At 40.1% G+C, this 22,180-nt stretch overlaps 1 protein-coding gene and 1 long non-coding RNA gene across 7 annotated transcripts; one reads left to right on the forward strand and one right to left on the reverse strand.

The window, feature by feature from the left end:
* Positions 1 to 4,535: 4,535 nt before the first annotated feature.
* Positions 4,536 to 22,180, forward strand: LOC107319760 (uncharacterized). 5 transcript variants are annotated; one of them, XR_014934751.1, is made up of 8 exons: positions 4,536 to 4,668; positions 6,055 to 6,160; positions 8,298 to 8,355; positions 9,082 to 9,142; positions 15,570 to 15,663; positions 16,305 to 16,427; positions 19,359 to 19,417; positions 21,955 to 22,180. It is a non-coding gene; the product is annotated as an uncharacterized LOC107319760 (long non-coding RNA). The 5 variants fall into 5 exon arrangements; XR_014934752.1 differs by lacking the exon at positions 16,305 to 16,427 and having other exon boundaries at positions 21,132 to 22,180; XR_014934753.1 differs by lacking the exon at positions 16,305 to 16,427 and having other exon boundaries at positions 21,955 to 22,075.
* Positions 8,328 to 12,662, reverse strand: TRH (thyrotropin releasing hormone). Of its 2 annotated transcripts, none has more exons than XM_015874874.2 (3): positions 12,530 to 12,662; positions 11,362 to 11,572; positions 8,328 to 10,386 (listed from the first exon to the last, which is right to left on the reverse strand). In XM_015874874.2, exons 2-3 carry the CDS (start codon positions 11,555 to 11,557, stop codon positions 9,800 to 9,802), a joined length of 783 nt encoding a protein of 260 aa, XP_015730360.2. In that variant the 5' UTR covers positions 11,558 to 11,572; positions 12,530 to 12,662; the 3' UTR covers positions 8,328 to 9,799. The 2 variants fall into 2 exon arrangements, with proteins under 2 accessions (XP_015730360.2, XP_085372793.1); XM_085516667.1 differs by having other exon boundaries at positions 11,362 to 11,566; positions 12,530 to 12,652.

The raw sequence follows: 22,180 nt of genomic DNA on the forward strand, positions 1-22,180 counted from the left end.
TAAATCCAGCTGGTGACCAGTCATGAGTGGTGCTCCCCCAGGGACTGGTACTGGGGCCTGTCCTGTTTATATATTTATTGATGACCTGGACAGTGGGATTGAGTGGAACCTCAGTAAGTTTGAAGATGAAACCAAGTTGGGAGGAAGTGTTGATCTGCCTGGGGGTAGGGAGGCTCTTCAGAGGGACTGGGACAGGCTGGGTAGCTGGGCTGAGGCCAATAGGATGAAGTTCAGCAACACCAACTGCCAGGTCCTTCACCTTGGCCACAACAACCCCATGCAGCGCTACAGGTTTGGGGCAGAGTGGCTGGAAACAGTGTGGAAGAAATGGACCTGGGGGTGTTGGCTGACACTCGGCTAAACATGAGCCAGTAGTGCGCTCAGGTGGCCAAGAAGGCCAATGACATCCCAGCTTGTAGAAGAAATAGTGTTGTCAGCAGGATCAGGGAGGTGATCATCCCCCTGTGCTCAGCTCTTGTGAGGCTGCACCTTAAGTACTGTGTTCCATTTTGTGCCCTTCGCTACTATAAGAGCAGCGAGGCCCTGGAGTGTGTCTGGAGAGGGACAATGAAACTGTGAGGGTTGAGGAGCAGCTGAGGAAGCTGGGATTTTTCAGTATGGAGAGGAGGAGGCACAGGGGAGACCTTGCAGCTCTCTACAACACCCTGAGAGGAGGTGGTGGCGAGGTGTTGGTTGTCCTCTTCTCCCATGTAAATAAGGTTAGGACTTGGGGGAATGGCTTCAAGTTGCACCAGGGAACATTCAGGTTGGATATTAGGAAAAAATTCCTTCTCCAAATTGGTGTTTAGGTGCTAAAATGGGCTACCCAGGATGTTGGTTGATTCACTGTCCCTGGGAGTTGTTCAGGGAAGGCAGAGATTTGGCAATGAGGGAGATGATCAGTGGGCATGGTTGGACTACATGATCTTGAAGGTCTTTTCCATCCTTTGGTGGATGCTATGATTCTATGATTATAGCACTGAGACGAATTCATGCCTTGTGCAAATTCAGGTAGAACCAACTACCTGTCTCTTTGTTGTTACCTGCTCCTTTTGTTTGGGCCTCTGCTGGGGCCAGTGCTCTGTAACACACTGAGCCAGTGAAGGAATCCTCCATATCTACAGGTGCCTCTGGGAAGCTGGCAGGAGCTGAAGAGATAGAGAAGGGCAGTAAGATCTGAGCTTGGATGGGAGGAAGTATGTAGGGAAGAGTGATCGTGGAAATAAGTGAAAAAGGCAAAATTAGGTGCAGGACTTGTGATGGTTTGGCTGTAGGCATTTCGGTTTTCTTGTTCCTGTTGTGCATGTGTGTGTTCTGTTCGTCTAATCAGAAGTATGGCTTGCTAATATGGGAGTAAGAAAGGAGCAGGAAAAGAGATGTGCAGAATGAAAGAAACATCTTTTCACTAGATGGCACAACAAGCATGTCTGAGAACAACCGAGGGCTTGCTGGGGCTCTTTGCAGTGGATTTCACAGCACACAGCGCTGCTAAATTTCTTTGTTTTTTCCTTTTTTCCTTTCCTCCTTCCTTTTTCTTCTTCTTTTTTTAATATGCTTTTCCCCATAGCTTCAGTGACTGCTCATTTTCAGTAGGACAATTTTAAAAGCTTATTAAAGTGGTAAATTACTGTCTAGTAGTTTAATGTTGAATTCAAACAGCACAGCAACAAGGGTTGCAACTACAGTGAGTTGTGATGAGTAAGGTAATGTGCTGGGATGTTCATTGCAAATCAAACATTTCACAGAGTCTTTAGTTTGTTAATTGTGTTCTTTTGCATGTTATGCCTTTGACTAGAGATTAAATTTCACTAAATGAATTGTTTCGAATAACAGATAAAACACCGTGTTGTGTCAGTCATTCTTGAGAAGGGGAATTTCATTCAACACTTTGAAACGTAAATGCTATTTGCATATTTATGCGTATAAATTATTTTTAGCACTTTCTGAGGAACTCGCTCCCCTTTAAGTGATTGCATCTGTCTAATAGGATTTGGATCTTTATGGGAGAATGAGACACCTCTAGAGAAAGTATCATAGGATGTCCCTTAGTGTTAAAGAAGTAATGTAGAAGGTTAGCACAACAGGTGTAGTGATATGTTGAGTAGTATCCATTCCCAAAGCAAAATTTGGGTTCGCATATCCTTATGAAACTGGTAGGGAATAATATAGGTTTGTGTTGGCATAAATGAGCTGTTGTAGTACATACAATGGTGAATGTTAGGATGTGGTCTGGTGCTAACTTGGCCATTGTTATTAATGTCCAAGAGGAGAGTGAAAAGATGGAAACTGTCAGCCCTATAGCTGAAGAGCAGTCCTGTCAGAAATGCATTCTAGTTGGGTTCTCATATGTTCTGTGACTTCTTGTAATAACCTGAGTGGAATTTGGAATGTAAAATGATAGAATCTGATCACAGCACAAGAGAGGTAAGTGTAGACCAGGAGTAATTCTTTATAATGCCTGTCTGCTTCTCAAGAAATGCAGTGGAGCATTTTTTTGCATAAATATGGCTTACTCAGGAAAAAAAAAAAAAAAAAAAGTTTACCCTATCTGAAAATTAATGGTGTTGAGTTCAATATGGCCTTTGAGACAGAAGCAAAGAGTAGAAAAACAAAATCTTCTACCCAAGAATTCCCTGAATGAAACAATTACTCAGTCTAAATGGAAGCTGTGTTTTGAAATTAGCCTAAATTCAATTTTTTTATTTAATGATTAATTGGAAAAAAAATTAAAGTAAAGCTTCTAAAATTGAAATGAGTAATACAAAGAATTTGCAGAAATGCAAAATTATTTGATATATTTAAATTTTTTGGTTGGTTGGTTTTGATCGGATGGATGTAAACTAAAGGTTTGTTGTTATTGTTGAGAGAAGTAAAAAGATAGCAAATCTCTGATAATTTTAATAAACCTCGTATATTCAGTATACTCAGTTTGCCTTACAGTATCTTTTAGATCCAAAGAGTAATTGTTTAATTAGCCTGCAAAGAGATGATAGGAGCAGTTATGTTTTTGTGCCAAAACTATGATTTTCCTTTGTTTACAGACTCATCAGTCAAAACTGACAGAGTGATGATTTCTGAGAGCTGCAGCTGACTAATTGTTGAGCCCCATTTACTTGATGTGCCTTTAAACAGCTTCAGTACCGGCAGACCTGCTGTCCATACAAATTTGTCTGCTCCCTTGACACGGCAGAAGATTCTGGCCTATTGGTATTGAGTGTTGTGGAATGGCATCATTTTAAATAGGGCAGCTACATTATGAAGAGGAACAGAAATATCAGAATGCCCTTGTGCTTACATTTTATTTAATGTTGTGACTGTAGGTTCTGTACACCACCATGATTATGTTGGGGATTCATTTCACATTCCAAGGAGGCCCATACTGGGCTGCCTCTCTTCTGTTTTTCCTACACAGTTGTGTAGAAACCAATTCCCATTTGAGCAGCATGTCTGAAATCAGTACATGGAATACTTTCTCACTGCTACCTGGTTGCTTCACAAAAGGGAGAGGCTGCTTAACAATGAATGATCTGTGGTTCTTTAGCAAGACTGCTGTAGCTGTCCTCTTCAACACAACCTGCTTGTTCAGAGAACTTCTCCTAGTGGTGCGCTTGTTTTTTGTTTTGACTGCTTTATCTCAGAACATTTTGTACACTATGATTGTATTTTTTGTCATCTTTTTTCTTCTGTCCTCCTCCTTCTCTCCCCCTTCTCTTTTTACAATAGGTTCTTTAGGCATCTCATACATCAGTAGCAGTTTCAGAGTTAAAAGGGAACTGATGCCAAAAGAATATGTTTCTCTGTGAAAAATTTCTTTAAAATAATCATATTTCAGATATCATTTTCAAAGCAGGTCACTTTCCATTGTTTTGCTTTGAAAATGATTTTACATTTTCCATATATTTCTCATCTGTTAAAGTGTTTATTCTGAATCATACTCATTTACATTGAGGTAGGATATCCATTACTGATGGCAGTAAATTCCACTGCTATGACAAATTGATACCTCCATCCCATTTTGCAGGAGTATTTGTGTTTTCCTGTTTTGCCCCTTTTTCAGACCAGATTGCCCTCTTTTCTGTTTGTATTAATATGATGAAGGCATAGTGTTTTGTTACCTGTGACTAGCAGAGGAAGGTGCTACTCATGTCTCTAAGTGCTTATTGTGCCAGCTTTCTTGTCTGGCTCACTGGTGTCAGTTCAAATGAGGGTGGCTGCAATGAACTCAAGAGCTGTCTTAGCCTTCTGGCTAAGATCAGTGCATCATATCAGCATCTGACATGCTTTCTCTCAGTGAGAGAGCTGTATTATGCTCCACCATGCCAGTGTAATCTGTGATCTAATAAGATTTCATTTCTAATTTACCCTCTCTCAGCCTTCTGTAAGCAGAGAAAGTGAGCTGGCAGATAAATGACTGCATGGGAACTGTTGAGTCATGACCTGACCCACTGATTGATCGCCCCGGGAAAGGACCTGGTCAGCCCTGGGAGCACAGGTGAAGGCAATTCAGCAGTGTGACCAGAAGATGTGGAGTCTGGCTGCACTTCTCTTAGACCTCATTTAGGTCTAAAAGAAGGCTGCACTTCTCTTAGACTGCTATGGGGAAGGATCTCTGATTGGAGATCCCTCCATGGTGAAGCTTTCCTCTGTGAACCTAGAATCTTGATACAGGTAAGCAATCTTCTTCCCTTCCCTTATAGCACCACTCTGTTGTGCTAGTCCTCTCATCATTACACCCTTGCTGTAGCACCTTTCTTATTGCACTGATCTGTTCAATTGCTACAGCTGCCTTTGTTCATAGTTTTTATTCATAGCAGTGTCCTGACAAGTACCTTGAAACTGTAGTTGGCAGATTAGTGTTAGTTGAATTACCATGCAAGTAGTGACTTAAAGCTACGTTGTTAAGATTGTTCTTAAACTTACTCCAAGTAAGAGTCATTTAAAGTAGTAATAAAATAGTAATAAAGGGTGAGTTCCCTTGGAAACACTGAGCACAAGCTATTTATGATGGTTTAGCAAAAGAGGTCAAAGCTGCTAACTGTGGGCAGGGGAATAGAACAGTAATGGTCAGAGGAGTTAAAAATGAAGGAAATGTTAATTGTACAGTTTGTTCGCTTCAGCTTTCCCTTCCTCTTGAAAACAAAGCTCCTTCTGAAGACACCTTTTACTGTTCTTTAGTAATCAAACTGCTTAGAGTCTCAGTTGCTGGGTTGGGGATTATTCACATATGCCCTGGAATCTCTAGGAGTGTTTCTGTCATTTTCTAAAGATCTTTTGCTATAGTAATTAAATTTTAGGAAAGTAGCTGAAATAGGTCAGAGCTCTCTTAGTATCTGTCTGCTTACATTATGCTGCTTCCAGCCAATCAAGCAGCTCCAAGTAAAGGGAGATTTTAAGAATTGCAGGCTTAATGATAATTATGATTCTGTGAAGTAATGATAAATCTGACTCACTAGAAAATGCTATAAGCTTAGGTTTTGCTTTTGGGGAAAAACAAAAATGCTCACAACCAATAAAATCAATTCCTTCAAAACTGTCATAGTGGCAGCTTTTGAACAGATGATGGTCCTCTGGCCTAACCTGGCAGTTCTGTGTACAGTGAAGCACTTGGAGATAGACTTTCATAAAATCAGCTGTACTAGCCTTCACTAACCACACTGAGAGAACGTGCTTTCCTTCTTAATAAATTATTTATTTATTTGTAATAAGCTCCATCTGTGATTTGCTCAGGATGGCAGATTTTGTCAGCAAAACCAAGAAGGATAAACCAGCTTTTTGCAGATGTACTGTAACAACTTTGACCTCAGGCAGTCCCCTTTCTCTCCCTTCCTCAGCCATGGCTTCTATGTAGCCATTCCATAGTATCCTTGTCTTGCAAGCACAGTCTTTGTACTGTTATGTATTTTTGCGATTGCCCTTTTGCCCACTTGGTAATTATTTCTCTTCTGTTTTGTTTTTTTTTCCCCCTTATTTTTGGTATTTTTTAGCAAGTATTGGTGGTATTGTGTGGTACTCCCATGTTTTTTCTGATGTTTAAGAAGCATTTGTTCCTTGCAGGAAATTGTACATTAAATATGTCGCCTCCCGATCTGACGACAACTCAAGGCTGCCTAGTGACTGCACCGTGCCTCTGCACACGGGGAACAGATGGGACTCACACACAGTGCGTAACGCTGAAAATACAAGTTTAATGCCTCACAACAAACCCTATATAGTGGTACAGGTGACCACCCCTGGAAGACTCTCGTGACCTCCCTGACTCCTCCCCAGGTGCACGCAGGCACCACCTACCCAATATGCAACATCTCCCCCCTCTATCATCTGCAAGCCCCTGTAAAGTTTCCCCCACGTACTCCCTGTTACCCCAAAGGTGATTCATATTTAAGGCTATTCCGCAAACGAATCAAACATTAAACATATGCAAAAAACAATTAAGCTGTCATAATAATAACATGCCAAAGAGATGTAGCTGCAGTGCCTACAAACCTGAAAACACACAACAACAGCTATCTGCCTAGCAATTTTTGAAATGCTGTATGGCAACACTTAGTCAACTTGAAAGGAACTGTGCATTCAAGTTCAAGATAACAGCACAGTACAAAATGGAGTTACAATTTTTCCAAGTTCAATGTAACACTATTGTACAGAATCTTCATGGCATTCCAGTTCAGTCCAGTGTGCATTATAAATGTCACACTCTGTAACCAAATAACAAAACAAAAACATATTGGTTGTGCAGAATCGTTCCAAATGTCCATCGCTGGGAGATTATCCAGGAACAAGGTCTCCCCAGCTCATGAACTATCAGTCCGGCATGAAGGCTGGATTCCCAGTTCATACCTTCAGGCACATTGGGAGCAACGCTGTCTCATGTGCCGTTACCAGCAGCCGCTGCCCAGTGCTGACGTCAAATCACTGGCTGCACTGGAGACATTAACCAAGGAGACGTTGACCAAAACCGGTGCTGTAATGTTCTGATCCTCACAGTGAGCAGGATGGCTCCTCATTTGGTGCCTGCTTAACCCAATGTGCTGGCAGCCAGCGGGGCCCACTTGGGGTCCCAACACAGGTGTATCCCCTGCCCATGATGAGGAGTGGCATAGGATCTGGGAGCCATGACCCTCCGTCAGGTCTGATCAGGACCTGACCTATTGGAGTCCATTCAATCAGATGATGGTCTCCCATCCGATTCTCTAGATGATTTAAACTAAACAGTTTGCACAGGAGGAGAGTGTGTGGGCACAGCTCAGGCCCCTCCAGCCCTCCCTCCTCTTTCAGTGCACAAAGACACCCCTTCAAGGTCTGATGTGCACACTCCAAAATAGCCTGGCTGGTGCTGTTGCCAGGAATATCAAAAGTATGTTTAATGCCCCAAGCTGTAAACCAGCATCCAAAACATGCACTTCTGTATCCTGGGCTATTGTCAGTCTTTAACTCCTGGGGTGCACCCATGACAACTCAAAACTCTGGGGTTCACCCCTGCAGGAAGCATGTTAGCTGAATGGCAACTTGGGCAAGACACTGGTGACCCCCCTGACTCCACCCCAGGTGCACACAGGCACCACCTACCCAATATGCAACAAAATAGTATTTAGATAAATCTTTCCTTCACCCTCCTTCCCTTCCCTCCCCCCCCCCCCCCCCCCCCCAAATTTGAAATGAAACCTGAACATTTTAAAAAGCATCGTACAGTGAAAATATGCTGAAGAAATTCAGGCTGTGCAGTATGCTCCCATCTAACACCTCTGAAAATTTTTTTTGTGTTAGAAAGTTCCTGTCAACAGAGGAGGTCTGCCAGTTGCCATATATCAAACAATGCATTATGTCTGGAGTTACAAATTGTTTGATAGACTGTGCTGGGCATTGATCAGCCTGAGAGCATTTAACTTCAGTCAAACCTGCTGATATGGTTAATTATTTTTCTCCAAGGCAGCTAAGCCCACTGGCATCACCAATTTCTGTAGCTAAGGAAGTGCTCTGAGGCAGGTAGTGGGGAAGGAATCAGTTTTAGAGAGAACATTCAAGGTATTTCATGTGCTTTGATGATGCTGAGGGAGATGAATGTGAACATACACGTTCTTTAAAAAATAACATTCTAGTGAAATCCTGTCATGAAATAATGCATTGAAATTATTGAAAATAACATGAATAACTCTTAATTCACAATAAATATGTATTAGTTGCAAAAATCAGTAAATCTTGTGTTTAGATGTGTGAACAGGAAAACAGACTTTGTTCTCTCTACTGCTACTGCAGCACATGAAGTATATACATCACATACTGATATCTTTTTAAAACAGGAACCTTGAACAAAACACAGAAGATGAGCATTTGCAGACCATGCGAACACATATAGAGGTATTTTAATTTCAAATAAATGATTGTTTATACAATTCTAAGAGATATGTGTATGCATAGTAATGAATTACATCTAGGAAAGCTCAGCTACAGCAAAGTCATCTACCAGGCATATGGCACAAGGCGAATGAATTCTCATTTTTCTCTTCTGTGACTTGCATGCTCCCATGACTTGCTGTATAACTAAGTTGCAAAAGGATATGGAACTCAGAAAGGTTTGAGCAGCATCAGTCACTCAAGCTTTCTAATTTTGTTTAAAACAAGTCTGCTTCTTACCAATTTTGCCTGCCAAGATCAGATTCAAACAACTGAAGTTCCTTGTGAACTGGGTGACAAAGTGCCTCTGGGTTTAACCCAGGTGCCTGTGTGTCATACAGATAGTGGATTTTAAAAGGGAATGCATCTGTTTGATGCTGCACTAGCAAACCAGTTTTACAAATCAACAAGGGCTGACCAGCATGCAAGAAGCTTCCACCTAGAAAAGTATCTCCTTTATTTATTTTGACTTAGCTTGGATTGTTTGTTTTTTTTTCTCTCTATTACAGTATGTTTGCACAACCAGTAAGGGCACAGAGTTTACTTTTTATGTTTACTGAATCATTCATATCAAATAAACACTTTTGTGAGTCTCATCACAGAAGCGAAAACATTCCTTTGAGAGGGGAGAAATCAGAAATCCTATCACAAGAAAGGATTTTCTTTTTGTTTCTGTTTTACATGTCTAAGGAGAAGGCATATTTCAAGGAAAATGACTGAAATGTTAACACCTCAGAATGGAGGCTCTAAGGTGAGATGTAAACAAACAAGGTCACAAATGGGAGGTTGAATTGCTCTGGGATGCATTAAATGTTTGCGCTTTGCAACTTTTATATGAGATTTTCATTTTTCAGTTCCAACTCAAAGTATGAAGCCAGTCATCTGATCTGTTGCAGTTGGAGCAGTCTCCCTGTCTATTCACTTCTTATTATTTGGATAGATTGTTGTGCAAAAGGTCTCATTAACGTATTGTTTAGAATTGAAAACCTGCTCAGTTTCATTTTTAAATCATTTGCGTATGTTCTTATTTTTCCCAATAATGTACTGATTTCACTGACACAAGAAGAAATGATGTAGTTGCTGAAGTAAGATCAGAATAGATATTAAAGAGCCCGTGCTAGTTCACACATAACATGAATATTCTGGGCTCTAGGCCCATAAAGGAACTGACTACTCTTCAACTCCTTCACTCTGTGAAATAAAAACTCACTACTTGCCTAGGCCATTCAGCTGGGTGCTCCCTGATTCCTTTACTTTAGGTGTGTGACAAAGCCATTAGTTTAAATGAGGACACTCACTGAAAGATAGGTTTGGAGGTCAGCAGCAGGAAGCCAGAAGGGAGTAAACAGAATTTTTTAGTGTTCTGTTGTTTTACTTCACCATATTCAAGTGATTAACGATTACTACCTCATTCCTCTGTTTCATTCTCCCATGCTGATCTCCTTCCTGGGTGCTGACGTTTTTCTTCTACCCTCTCTTTGCTAAATTTTTCTGGTAAGTCAAGCAACAAGCTGCCTTTGTTACAGGGAGCAAACTGCTGAGGGTCACAGGGACCTGTATCATCTGGGCTGTCAGAATCCCTACCCCTTTTTCCAAAGTGCTGGTGTTTCTCCCAGTTTTGATCACTTAGGTCTAGCTCATTATTCCAGCCTCTCTTGCTAGGGTGCTGGTGTTCATACATCAGATATCTTCTGCCTGGATGCTGTCTTTTGGATAACACATTTAAGTAAGTTAGCTGTGAACTAGAGAGATCAGTGGACTGGTCCTGCAGTGACCTTCTGCCAGGATGCTGTCGCTTTTTCAGCTCCAGGTAGTTGCCAAGGTAGCCTTCTACTTCTGTTTTCCCTAAACGCTGTCTCTTCTGAATGTTTCCAAAAGATGCTTCTTCCTCAGCATCTCTTTTTCCACAGTGCTGTCTCTTCTCCAGGTCACTTACGTATCTTTTTCCAGGATGTTGTCTTTTGGAAATCCATTGTGGCAGAGGCATGTTTAATTCTGTCCAAGGAAAAGAATAATGTTAATATAACCCCTGTAAATCCTCACTGAAGGACTTGAAATATGAGATCATAATTTGTTGTTAATTATATGCATTTAATTGCACTGTTAACAGTGGTCTTGAAATTGATCACTCTGGATGGCTTCTGTCAAAACAATTCTGACACATTTTTACCCAGGGCTGACTGATATCTTAGGAACTATCTGCAAACAAAGTGGGAAGGCATGCAATAACAAAGCTTGGCGTGTTGATTTGAAAGAGGGTGAGCTTAGGATGCTGGGCAGCTAGTTGAGATCAGCTGCATAGCTGAGTACCCAGGAGAAGCTAGACATCAGCATGAGATAGAGAAAAGGTAGGGCTGAGGTGCAAGTAGAAGAGGGAATGTGTACATTTGAATGTAAAGTCAGTATTTCCAACTACCCTAACTCTAACTAACCCTATCTCTTACTGTGTGCTGTTGCTTGCAGTCACTAAGCCTGATTTACTTACCAGTGCTGTGACTGGTGAGAGCAGGGCATCAGCAAGCTGTCAGGTGTGGGCTGACACTAGCACAGCCTCTACATTCCCAGCCATAGTAAAGCCCATCTTTGTTGGAATGTGGAAGCTTGAAGGTTGAAGTAATAGGTGAATGGGAGCACTCCTACCTCCCCGTTAGCATTAGGTACAGGGTCTAAAAGTGGGGAATGCCAGATAGTAGAGGCTTGTCACAGATTATCTGCCTTTTTTTTCCCCCTCCTATATAGCAGATTACTCACTAATAGTGTAGCACTGCTTAAGCTTGGAGATCTTGAAGAAGAAAACTTCTTTTGAGAACTGTGTCAGTGTATTACAACAGACTGTCTGTCCTTTTCCTTCCCTTAATTAGAATAATAAATATGTACAATGAGCAACTGGGAAATAAATACACTGACTAATACCCTCAGCCAAGGAGTACACAAGTATTTTTAGAGGGATGTCCCCAGTGTTATATATACCTTTATTCATCTCTTCTTTCTTTTCAACTTTCTTGAGGACAGATTGAAGCATGCGGCTTTCAGATCTCTGCAGGGTGTCATCTAGGGAACTTCTTCCTATGTTTTCACTTACTTCTGGAGGGGACTGCCTGCCATTGAGGCAAACACCAGACAAGGTCAGGCAAAGGAGTAGCACTGGCAGCTGGATAGATGGCATTGTGATTTCCTGCAACTTCCATGGGAGAGAGAACAATGGGAGAGGAGGATGGAGTTAAATAAATCTAACAATAATGGCCATGACTCCAGACACTGAAAATGTATTTGTCCCTGATCCATGGACTGAAGTCTCTCATGAAGATCCCTTCTGTTTTCTGTTATATTCCTCCAAGAATATGTAAATTCCTCATAATTGAAACCAGACACTTGTTCATTTGTTTTTTTCTTATATGTATAAATATGAGCATTTTAAACATATTACTTCATGATGTATGGATGATTTGAAAGCAAGGCATTGTTTTTTCTTTTGTCAAGAGGCAAAAATAATTTCCCTCTTAAACACTGTATTAACTGTTGTCTGCATGAGGTGCATAGATGTATACTTGTACTAACAGTGCCCACCAGACAATTCCTTTATGATGGGTTCTTTTTAAAATGTTGTGACTTACAGCACTTCCATTTTGCATTCAGATAAAGCCTAGCTTCAATTGCCTGTTAGTTCTTAAATATTTCTTTCAATGCATTTGAAGTAGCTGCTTGTAGGTTTTGGTTTTTTATTTTCCCCTCGCTTAAAAAGGTAGCTGTGCTGTGTTAGCTAGAGAGATTTCTTTCATTGGGAAACCATCACACACATTTTTCAGAGGCACATAATAATCACCATATTCTCTATTACTGTTTGTCCAGATAACAAGTGTTTTTCTGTTTGTTCTGGCTAACACTGGAATTCCTAAGGCACCACTGATTTATTTTCCAGTAAGTAGAGTTCATCCAACAGAATGGAATGCATCTTCTATATCATCATACAAATCATTTAGCTTAACATAAAACATAAAGAACATAAATGCACAATGTTGTGAAGTTCTGTGTGTTCTTAAAATAGATTATTACAACCCTGAGATTATTACATAGACTATTTGTCTCAGAGCAATCTTTAAAAGGAAAGTTAGAATCAGCTAAAAAAGGAAATGATTACCTGGTTCGTAGTTTTAGACTTTTGCAGTATGCATCTGCCTTCAAAGCTGTTTGCACATCTGAGCTTCAAAGTTGCTCTTCTGCTACAGAAACAGGCAGTATCCAATAGAACCGTTGCTAAGTTCTCTTTTGATAGCTTGTGACTCTGTACTTATACAGTACTGCCTCTGGACCCGTATGCAAATAGCTGTGAGGTAATGTAGGTGATGTGGCTTGTTGTTTGTTTAATTTTTTTTCCTCTTATGTTTTCTTTTTTCAAAATTGATGTCAGAGATCTGCGTTTTCCATGCACTTTAAAACTGATGATTATTTGCTGACCTTCTTATATCCATACTGGGCTCACAGAACTTAATGTTTTTCCATTCTGTAAAGAGGTTGTGTTGAATTTTATGTAAACTATCATAGAGAGTGGGAGACTTTTTGTCTTGTTTTTGTCTTGACTTTTGTTTTGTTTTTCTCTTTATGGAAAGCTTAGATGCATATCCTATAAGGTGAGCATTGCAGAGTAAATGCAAAGAGATATTTTATTCTTCAGCTTAATACATGATGGATTATATTTAAATTTATACCATGGGTTCTTATTCAGAAAGGAACTGAACAGTTTCTGTCTTACAATTAATTTTTTCTCGGCATAGGTTTCCATAACCAGCCTACTAAAACATGGAGTATGTAGCAGTAGATATTAAAGCATAGCTATGTTGCTGCTGTGTGTTTCAAAAAGTATTATGCTGTTGTAACTGCAAATAAGACTTCTTCTCTAACTTGTATTTTTAGGATACTCTTCTACACAGTACTACTAAAAACATGCTAGAGATGCAGATACAGGTCTAGTGATTCCTTGGAATATCACATTCTTGGTGATGACAATATTTATGACTAAAACTGAAATAAAGATTGCTCATATATGGAAGTAATGCAGGTTTCAGCTCACTTGTGAACTCTTGCTGGCTTGTGGAGCAGACTTGTGCATGCCATCTTCTGTAATGCATGAAAGGAGTGAAAATCTCCATAATGAGATCTTTCCCTCACCACAGGTTTGTAGCTCTTTCACAATTCCAGCAATGGTTTGGTAACAAATGCAGAGTGTACGCAAAGAAAGACATCATTTTGCATCTGTGCAGACAATGGTAACACCCCATAATAAGATTAAAAAGGAGTGGAGTTAGTTGTTCTGTTTTCAAGGTGACTCATTACCCATACGAATTTAACAGAAAATGGTCATCTTACAGACCTTTTCCCTTTACCCCATTCAACTTAAAGTGACATAACAGAAAATACACAATAAGAGCCTTGTTTTCAGTTCTTTGGGGTTTTTTGGAGTGGCTTTGGGGAAGCTGTTACTTCAGCTTTCTTCCATGAGAATGTCTTCTCTTGAATTTTGTCTTACTTTTTCTCTAAGATATTATCAGAAATTGTATATACATGTATTTTTTAATATCAATTTTTAATATCAATTAAAACATTGTATTTTGAGAATAGTTATGACTATGTACTTGTTCCATATTTGCACTGGGGCTAGAGATCTGAGCTGTATTTTTAACAATTATACTAGAAATGGAATGTATTTTCCTTCTCGTTTGGATTTCTATGGGTGCTTGAGACATCGCGTGACTCATGTGCAGAGCACATGAGCTGATCAGTAGGCAGTGACTGGATAACTGATAGTCCTTAATTCAAGGCAAAGATCCCTGTATGTCTCTGGTGGCGCAGTGATTAAGGACGCCACTTTGCAGCATTGGGGGCCCGGCTTCGAATCCCCCCTGTGGGAAGTGCTGCTCTGCTACACAGGAGGCTCAAATCTTGGGGGTTGGACTCGATGATCTCTAAGGTCCCTTTCAACCCGCACAAGACTGTGAGGCTGTGTGAGACAATGCCTGTGTGGTTTTAGTTTTAGGCAGTGAATTAGGACTTTCCAGGAATCTGAAGAATACTGGAAAGTACTTTAAATATCTTAATACCAGATTTGCATGTTTAACAAACCAATAGCTGCCTTAGCCCCTGATTTGTCCTAACAAAATGCTTAATTCAGAGTCCGCTGAAAGCAACCATGCTTTTCCTTTAATTTAACTAGGTCTAGCCTTCGAATTTTATTTCCCTGTGATTAAAGGATCTATATGCTAAATTGAGTTTGAAAGAAATCTTCTTGTCCTTTGAAGCATGGCTCTTGAAAAAGATAAATGGGGAAAAAGAGAAGTTTACAGAGCTGACATACTTTCATATACAGAAAGTCATATAAGCAAATTAACTCAAGGAAAGCTAAGAATCTGATATTAAAAAATAACCTCCTGCATGAGTGTTTTTCATCTTTGCTGAGTGAATGAGTCAGATTTCACTTGTGATACATCAGTTGACTTATTGAGTTTCTTGGCTAGTGAGAAATAGTAGGATAGCTAAGATTTATGCCTGGAAACTTTGAGTACAAATTAATAAGTCTTCATCTGATGCAATGTGAAATCATCACAATCTGTAAAAATGAGTTGGGAATAATTCTTATCATGCTGTTCTCTAGTCTGAAATAATCTGGATAGTGTGTAGGTTTGTGTATGTAGCTGCTTCTTGCAAAAGCCTCTTACTGAGTCTTTCAGTGCACGTGCAACGATGTTGTAATGCATGAGACTGTGTAGTCATTGCCCAGTCTGCCATCTTGTCTGCCTTGTTTGCTTTCTCTCTACCCATCAAAAAACAATCTGACTCCTGAATTTCTCTGGGCTGGCTGTTGGGGCTTGTTCTCCATTACAATATTCAACATAGTCAAATACTAATGCCATAGAATTTTGGAACTGCTGTTGTATCACAGTGAACCTCATTCATTTACCCTAACTGCTTTGCATTCTGGGTGTAATAACTCCTTAAGCACTCCTTTGGTACCACACCCAAGCTTAAAAAATGAATGTACTGAGCTATAAATTAAAGTAGGCATTGTTTGAAGGCTTCAGTAATTCTGAAATTAAGTAGTTCCTTTATCTCACTTTGTTACAGGTTTGTTGTTTTGTTTGTTTTTTTTAGAATTCATTTAATCACATTTTCTCAATTCTTTTTAGTGTAAAAGATTTGGAACAAATTTAAACACTGTGGCTAGCATCTGTTATGTAGAGTTCATTCTCTGTTGCTTCCCTAAGACAAGAAGTGCATGAGGTAAGAACAACTCCCTTGTTCAATTGCTGTATTGAACTTGTATATCTGTACTGAACTTGTATATCAGCGCTGCTGGTGAAGTTCCTTGTTTTATAAACCTTCTCTTGCAAAATGTTTGTTTGGGGTATTTTTACATCTTTCTTGGAACACCTTGCTCTGGTCACAGTTGGAGATAGAATAATGTGCTTCAGTTACCTTCTTTAATACAGCCATTCCTCTAGGGATCCTGAAATCTTGAAGTTGCTATGGAGACAGCTCATCTTTTATTGAACTATAGGATAAAGAGATAATTGTTGTGTGAAAGTGATGTACCAGTTACCAGTGCATGTGTTACCAGTTTTGCTGAGAGGTGCTGAATGCTTAAGTGGTTTGCTCTAGGTCACACGCTTGCTAAAACATTCCCTTACTAAAACAGATATATATAACGGGAGGCATTACTTTAAGAGCAGCCCTTATAAATTTCAGAAATGCAGCCCAGTCTAGTCAGAGCCAGCACTAGTCTAAATATACTCCTTTGTGTTCGACTAGATGAGCTTCATGATAATCAACAGCAGAGAATGTCGCATCCCAGATGGCTTTGTTGTAGATTATCAAAACACACAAATAATGAAGATTAATAACACTTTTTCTGTTTATTTCAGTACTTGGGAAGATAAAATCTAAGAGAGGGAAATGAAGGCAACTCTTATACCATGGACTCTACTTCTTCCTGTATTGAGTGCCAGCCTTGGTCCTGTTGCTGCTGCTTACTGCAATCCTTGGTGGTACTTGATCAAAGGACTTTTTTGAGGGAGCTTTTACTTAAAACCAGTTAACTGAACAGGCCTAGAAAATTGCTGAAATCGTTAGAAGCTTTACTGGCTAATCCTAAATGTCATTTGAAGTGTGACCTGAAAATGGAGAGGAACAAAAGTTAAGGGCCTCCTTTGAAAGCTGTGATATTTTCAAATGTTTTTTAAAAATTAAAAAAAAAAGAAAAAAAAAAAAAAAAAAGGCAAAACCTTCTCATTCTAACTTTACGACCAAGGTTTTTGTAGTTTTGCAAACATAGAAGTGTTGAAGTTTAGTCTCCTGAATTCCTTGAAATAAACATTAAATCCTTTGAGGAAACTTAATATAGGCAGAGATTAGGTATTCTGTTTTAAGTAATGAATAGGATGAATACTGAATGAGATGAGAACATTAATTTCTGTGAAGGGAAGCTCTTAATAGAATTACTGAGCAAATTCCACATGGAATGAACAGAGTTCCACTCACCAGTTGAAATCTATAAGGCAAGGGAAAGCTGTTATATTGGAGGGAAGGAGAATTATCCTGCCTAGCATTAAACCTTTTGCTAAAAGGACTATAAATATCATGTTGCTTATATCAGCTAAACTGTTGTATAGTTTCATGAGGAATCAAAACCAAATCACTATGACATTAATCCTGCGTACTGACTTACTGATAGATGTTCAATACTAAACAGCATATTATGGAATCAGAACTTGACTGTCTTAATTGTATACTTAAGAGTCAGTCTAACTCACAATTTGTTCCTTCTGGGATGGAGGCAGTTTGGAATTAAAGATCTCAATGGATTCACTGTAATGTTATAATTATTTTGTAATTAACTCAGCTGTGTTTATGCATGGTCATTTCTATAGTTTTCTCATTGAGAGAGAGCCCTGTGATTTGGGAAGAAAGTGGAAATCTTTAGAAAGAATATCACTGTGCCATGTCTCTTGTTCAAGACACAGTCCAAGATGTCTCAAACCAAATAATGTCATTTAATTAAACAAGCAGGACCACACCACTAGATACCCAAACCAGCAGCTTCCCAGTCCACTTTATTTTCATAGCTGCTAATTGCAGCACTCAAGAGGTCCTTGTTTTGTTCCAAGTGGGGAATTGATTCTTGGACAAAACAGCCGCTTGGTATACCTTGACAAAATTTTGCTTTCCAGTTTGGGACAACTTAACATATAGAAATAAGAGATTGCATGGTATTTGATGTGCTATGACAGAAACGGTGGTTCACAGAATCACAGAATCACAGAATGACCCGGGTTGGAAGGGACCTCAAGGATCATGTAGTTCCAACCCCCTGCCTAGCAGGGCCACCAAACATACACATTTACTAGATCAGGTTGCCCAGGGCCCCATCCAACCTGGTCTTGAACACCTCCAAGGATGGGGCATCCACAACCTCACTGGGCAGCCTGTTCCAGGGCCTAACCACTCTCCTAGTGAAGAACTTGCCCCTAACATCCAACCTATATCTTCCCTTTTTTAACTTAAAACCATTTCCCCTAGTCCTACCATTGTCAGCCCTTTCGAAGAGTTTACTCCCCTCCTGGGAGTAAGTTCCCTTCAGGTATTGAAAGGCTGCAATGAGGTCACCCCGCAACCTTCTCTTCTCCAGGCTGAACAAACCCAACTCCCTCAGCCTGTCCTCACAGGGGAGGTGCTCCAGCCCCCTGATCATCTTCGTGGCCCTCCTCTGGACCCTTTCCAAAATCTCCATGTCTTTTTTGTACTGAGGGCTCCACACCTGGACAAATCTGGTTGTCCAGATTCCTTTTAAGAAGCAAGCCTGATTGGTGTTGTCAGATAAGTTGTAAAGTCAGTTGAGGGGCTGTGGAAAAGGTCACTGGTCCCCACTGCATTTAAGGGAGTCATGTACTTGTTTCTTCTGTGCTGTTCCTTTACAGTTTCTGCTAACACAGTCCTAATTACGACAGAGAAACCATGATTACCCAATTATGAAAAGGTAAATTTGGGAGCAAGAGAAAACACAGTGAGAGATTTAGCCTTTGACATGAAATATTTGGAAATGGTGGTTGAATGTTTCCAATTCTTAGCTTCATCTACACAGTCCTTCTGTCAGTTTCACTGGGAGTTACCAACACAGAGCATATGTAAAAATTCCACATGTTAGTCCCTGCTTGTTCAGATAGTGAAGATACAGGGCTCAGAAGCTCCTGAAGATTTCACATACAGAGTGCAAGCCCAGTGGTTAAAGATCAGAGGCCACAGCAGGAGCATGAATAAGGAGACTGAGTAAAAGCAGTATTGAGAGTTCCAGAACTTGCCCTTGTGGCTGATGGTAGAACATCTTCCTCTTGAAATCTGGATGTTTATGTTGTGGCTTTAAAATTAAATTCTCCTTGTTTCTTGCTGTTGCTGTAGGAGGCAGCTATTCACTGGTGAGAATTATTCAACGAAGCAATCTTGAGACTTGTTTTAAGGATTCAACATGAATTTGATTGCCTTCAGGCTCTCTTTGTTGGTCTTAGGAGAAAGAGAAATGTCGCCAGTGGCAGGGTCCCATCAACAAGCCAGCTGCCTTTCTGCCTGCCTGTATGCAGCACCCGAGAGCAGCTATTCTTATAGGAAATGCAAATTGAAATCAGATGTATTTTGAGTCTGATGTTACTAAAATCCGACAATTTCAGAAGCCTGTCATAGGAGCTGAGGTGGCTGAATTGGATAATGGTTTGTTCAAGTATTACACCCTTCCTTTCTGTTGTTTCTGTGTGTCTGTACGTGTTCACATTCATTATATATGGGTTTGTTACTAATGAATTGCTCCTGATTTGTCTCTGTTTTCTTGGTAGTTACTAAGTTATTTTGTCTGCTCATTTTCTGAAAGCTTAAATTGGTTCACTGTATTTTACAGCTCCTATGGTAAGACTGGTCATTTTATCTTCCAGGTTACATGTCATTAAGTGTCCTGTGGTGCTGCAACAATGAAGATCAGAATCCTATTATGGTACGTGCTATACAGAATTAAAACTGAGACTGTCCATCCCCTGAGAACTGCAATGATGCTTTACAAGTGTATGAATACAATAACTGGACATAATTGCAGAGAATGGTTTAGGTTGGCATGGACCTTAAACTTACTGCCACTCCCTGCTGTGGGCACCTCCAGGGCTGGGGCAACCACAGCTTCTCTGGACAGTCTGTGCCAAGGCCTTATAGCCCTCTGAGTAAAATTTCCCTCTGTTGTCTGACCTTAATCTCCCCCTGTTCAGTTTAAAACCATTCACATTTGTCCTGTCACTACAGACTGTGTAAAAAGTCACTCTCTCTTCTGTTTGTAAGTTTCCTTTAAGTACTGGAAGGCCACAGTGAGGTCTCCCCAGAACCTTCTAGGCTGAACAACTCCAACTCTCAGTCTGTCTTTACTGGAGCGGTCCTTCATTGCTCTGATCATTCTCATGGCACTCCTTTGGACCTGCTCCAACAGTTCCACATCTTTCCTTTACTGGAGGCCCAAGCCTGGACACATTACTCCAGATGAGGCCTCACAAGGGCAGACCAGAGGGGTACAACCCCCTCCCTGTCCTGCTGCCACTCCTCTGTTGATGCGGCCCAGAGTACTGCTGGCCTTCCAGCCTATAAGCACGCACTAAATATATTATTTTGAGGGTTTGGGTAATCAGGGCTAGGAACAAGCAAAACTTAAAAATTGATTCAGTGTTTAAAAAGGATTTGGAAGAAGGAAGAGGGTAGTTCTATAGATTCTGTCAATGAGGTCTTCCTGCTTGCAAGGGCAAGTGTTTAAGAAAGTTGGTTTCTTGGCCTTACCTGCACTATGAAGACAACAGGAACCCTTCCAGAATGATTTTTCTATGGGAGGATCTAAGCAAGCAGCATGTGATATAGTTTCTGTTAGCCCCTCTCCCTCACCCTGTCTTCAAAGCCTGCAAGCAAACAGCATAGTAGCTTTTTAATTCTATCAGTTTTAGCCATCACAAATGACAACAGGTAAATAGGAAGTTGTTACTTAAAATGCAGGCTGTTATTGTGTTGAGGGTATGGATTGGTGGACAGAAATCTAGCAGGAATGTCTGTGTCTTGTACTTAGTTAACCACAGAAGCCACTAAAGATGTAGCACAACTCAGAGATGTGTATGTTCCAAATATGTGTTTAAAGACTGTGCAGAGTATAGTAGGTCATTGAGTCCCTTCTTATGAGGGCAAGAGAATTGCCTGTGAGAGGGTAAGGGAAGTTCATAGAGTACTCATTTTAGAACTGTTCCCTGTCCATCATTCCAAGTAATTTAGATGAAGGTTAGGTCACAGCAAAGAAACTTAGGGGTAGAAGTAGAAAAGAAAGATCCTTACAATTAGTTGCTCAAGTTAGATGGTTTTCATATTATACTAGTTATGAAATAGCAGACTTTTATGAAGTTCGCATCTTTATAATAACTTTTATAGTCATTGTAATAACAATAGACTTCTACACCAGTGCTTAATGGGTTTGTTTGCAAACAAACAGTGCAAAGTGAGGTTCATTGGGTGTTCAGCTGCTTTTTGGGAATAGAGATAATAATTAATGCTGTAGGCCAAATAATAGGTGTCAAGCTTCATGAGACAGTAAAGGTACAGATGTCAGTGAGGTATGTGCTGAGGCCAGAAATAGTACAGGCTTTAGGAATCTTTGATCTCATCTTGGTTTCCTCTTCACTTTTCCCCAGCTTGCACACTGTGTCAAGGCAAGTGGAGTGAGTGAACTCAAAGCACACAACAGAAGTTCCTTAAATCATTTCATACCTACTTCTGCTGAGAAGCCTCTGAAACATGAAGTCCGTGTGCTTCTAAACTCTTCTGTCAATATGTGCCTTGTGACTGCACCTGCCTCTGAACAAAGATATATTTACATCCAGTTAAAGAATGTCTTGAAGATGAAAACTACAGCAGCTAGTGTATTTTTATAAGCACCAAGATGGGAGTCTGTATGGACATTTGGTTGGAAGGGAGTTTGGGAACTGGGACAGCTGTATTCTATTTCTCTCTCCTGTTCTCTTGCTCTGTGACTATTAGGGATGCATCAAGACAGAAATCCAGCTATAGCTAAAGTCGTAGTCAGACTATTTATAGGCGAAATAAAGTAGAACCTTAAATACCTGAATTTTGTATTTCTTGGCTACAAACAAGGATTAGTGATGCAAGGCACAACTCCTAATTTTTATGCAGTGCTTTGAAACTCTCAGATGGTGAGAAAATAAAAGCATAGTTAATCTTTAGGAAGCGAGTTGAATTCACAAGGCCCAGTAGGTCTGATATGCAAGTTTATGTTAAGAACATGGTAAATAGAAAAGGTGTATTTGAGTGGACAAGCACGAAGCTTTGGTGTGACAGTTTGTGATATGAATGCTTTCTTGGCTTAAGAACAATGTTGTAAGAACCTGCTGGTGAGCAGTTTCCCAGGATTCTTTCTACAAACCACTGATGACTTCCATAAACAGTTTTCTCCTCCTTCAGATACTAATACTTGTCTCTTTCTTTCCTTGCTTATAGCTGCTATCCGATTCAAATTGTTTCATGTTGGCATCTAAAGCGTGGTATGACAGAATTCTAGAAATGCATTCCTGAAATGGCTGGTGATGGTCTTCATATCCTTTGGTGTAGAGATAGCTGTATTGCATCAGTGGTTTTCAGCTTGTAGTATGAGACAATGCAGCGTTTGGAATGACTTCAAAAGGACGAGTGAAAGGTCATTAATAAAATCTGTCCTTTTATTAAA

Source organism: Coturnix japonica, chromosome 15 (assembly GCF_054131305.1).
Source record: "Coturnix japonica strain WE chromosome 15, WE-NBRP24, whole genome shotgun sequence".
In the NCBI taxonomy this organism is placed as follows: Eukaryota; Metazoa; Chordata; class Aves; order Galliformes; family Phasianidae; genus Coturnix; species Coturnix japonica.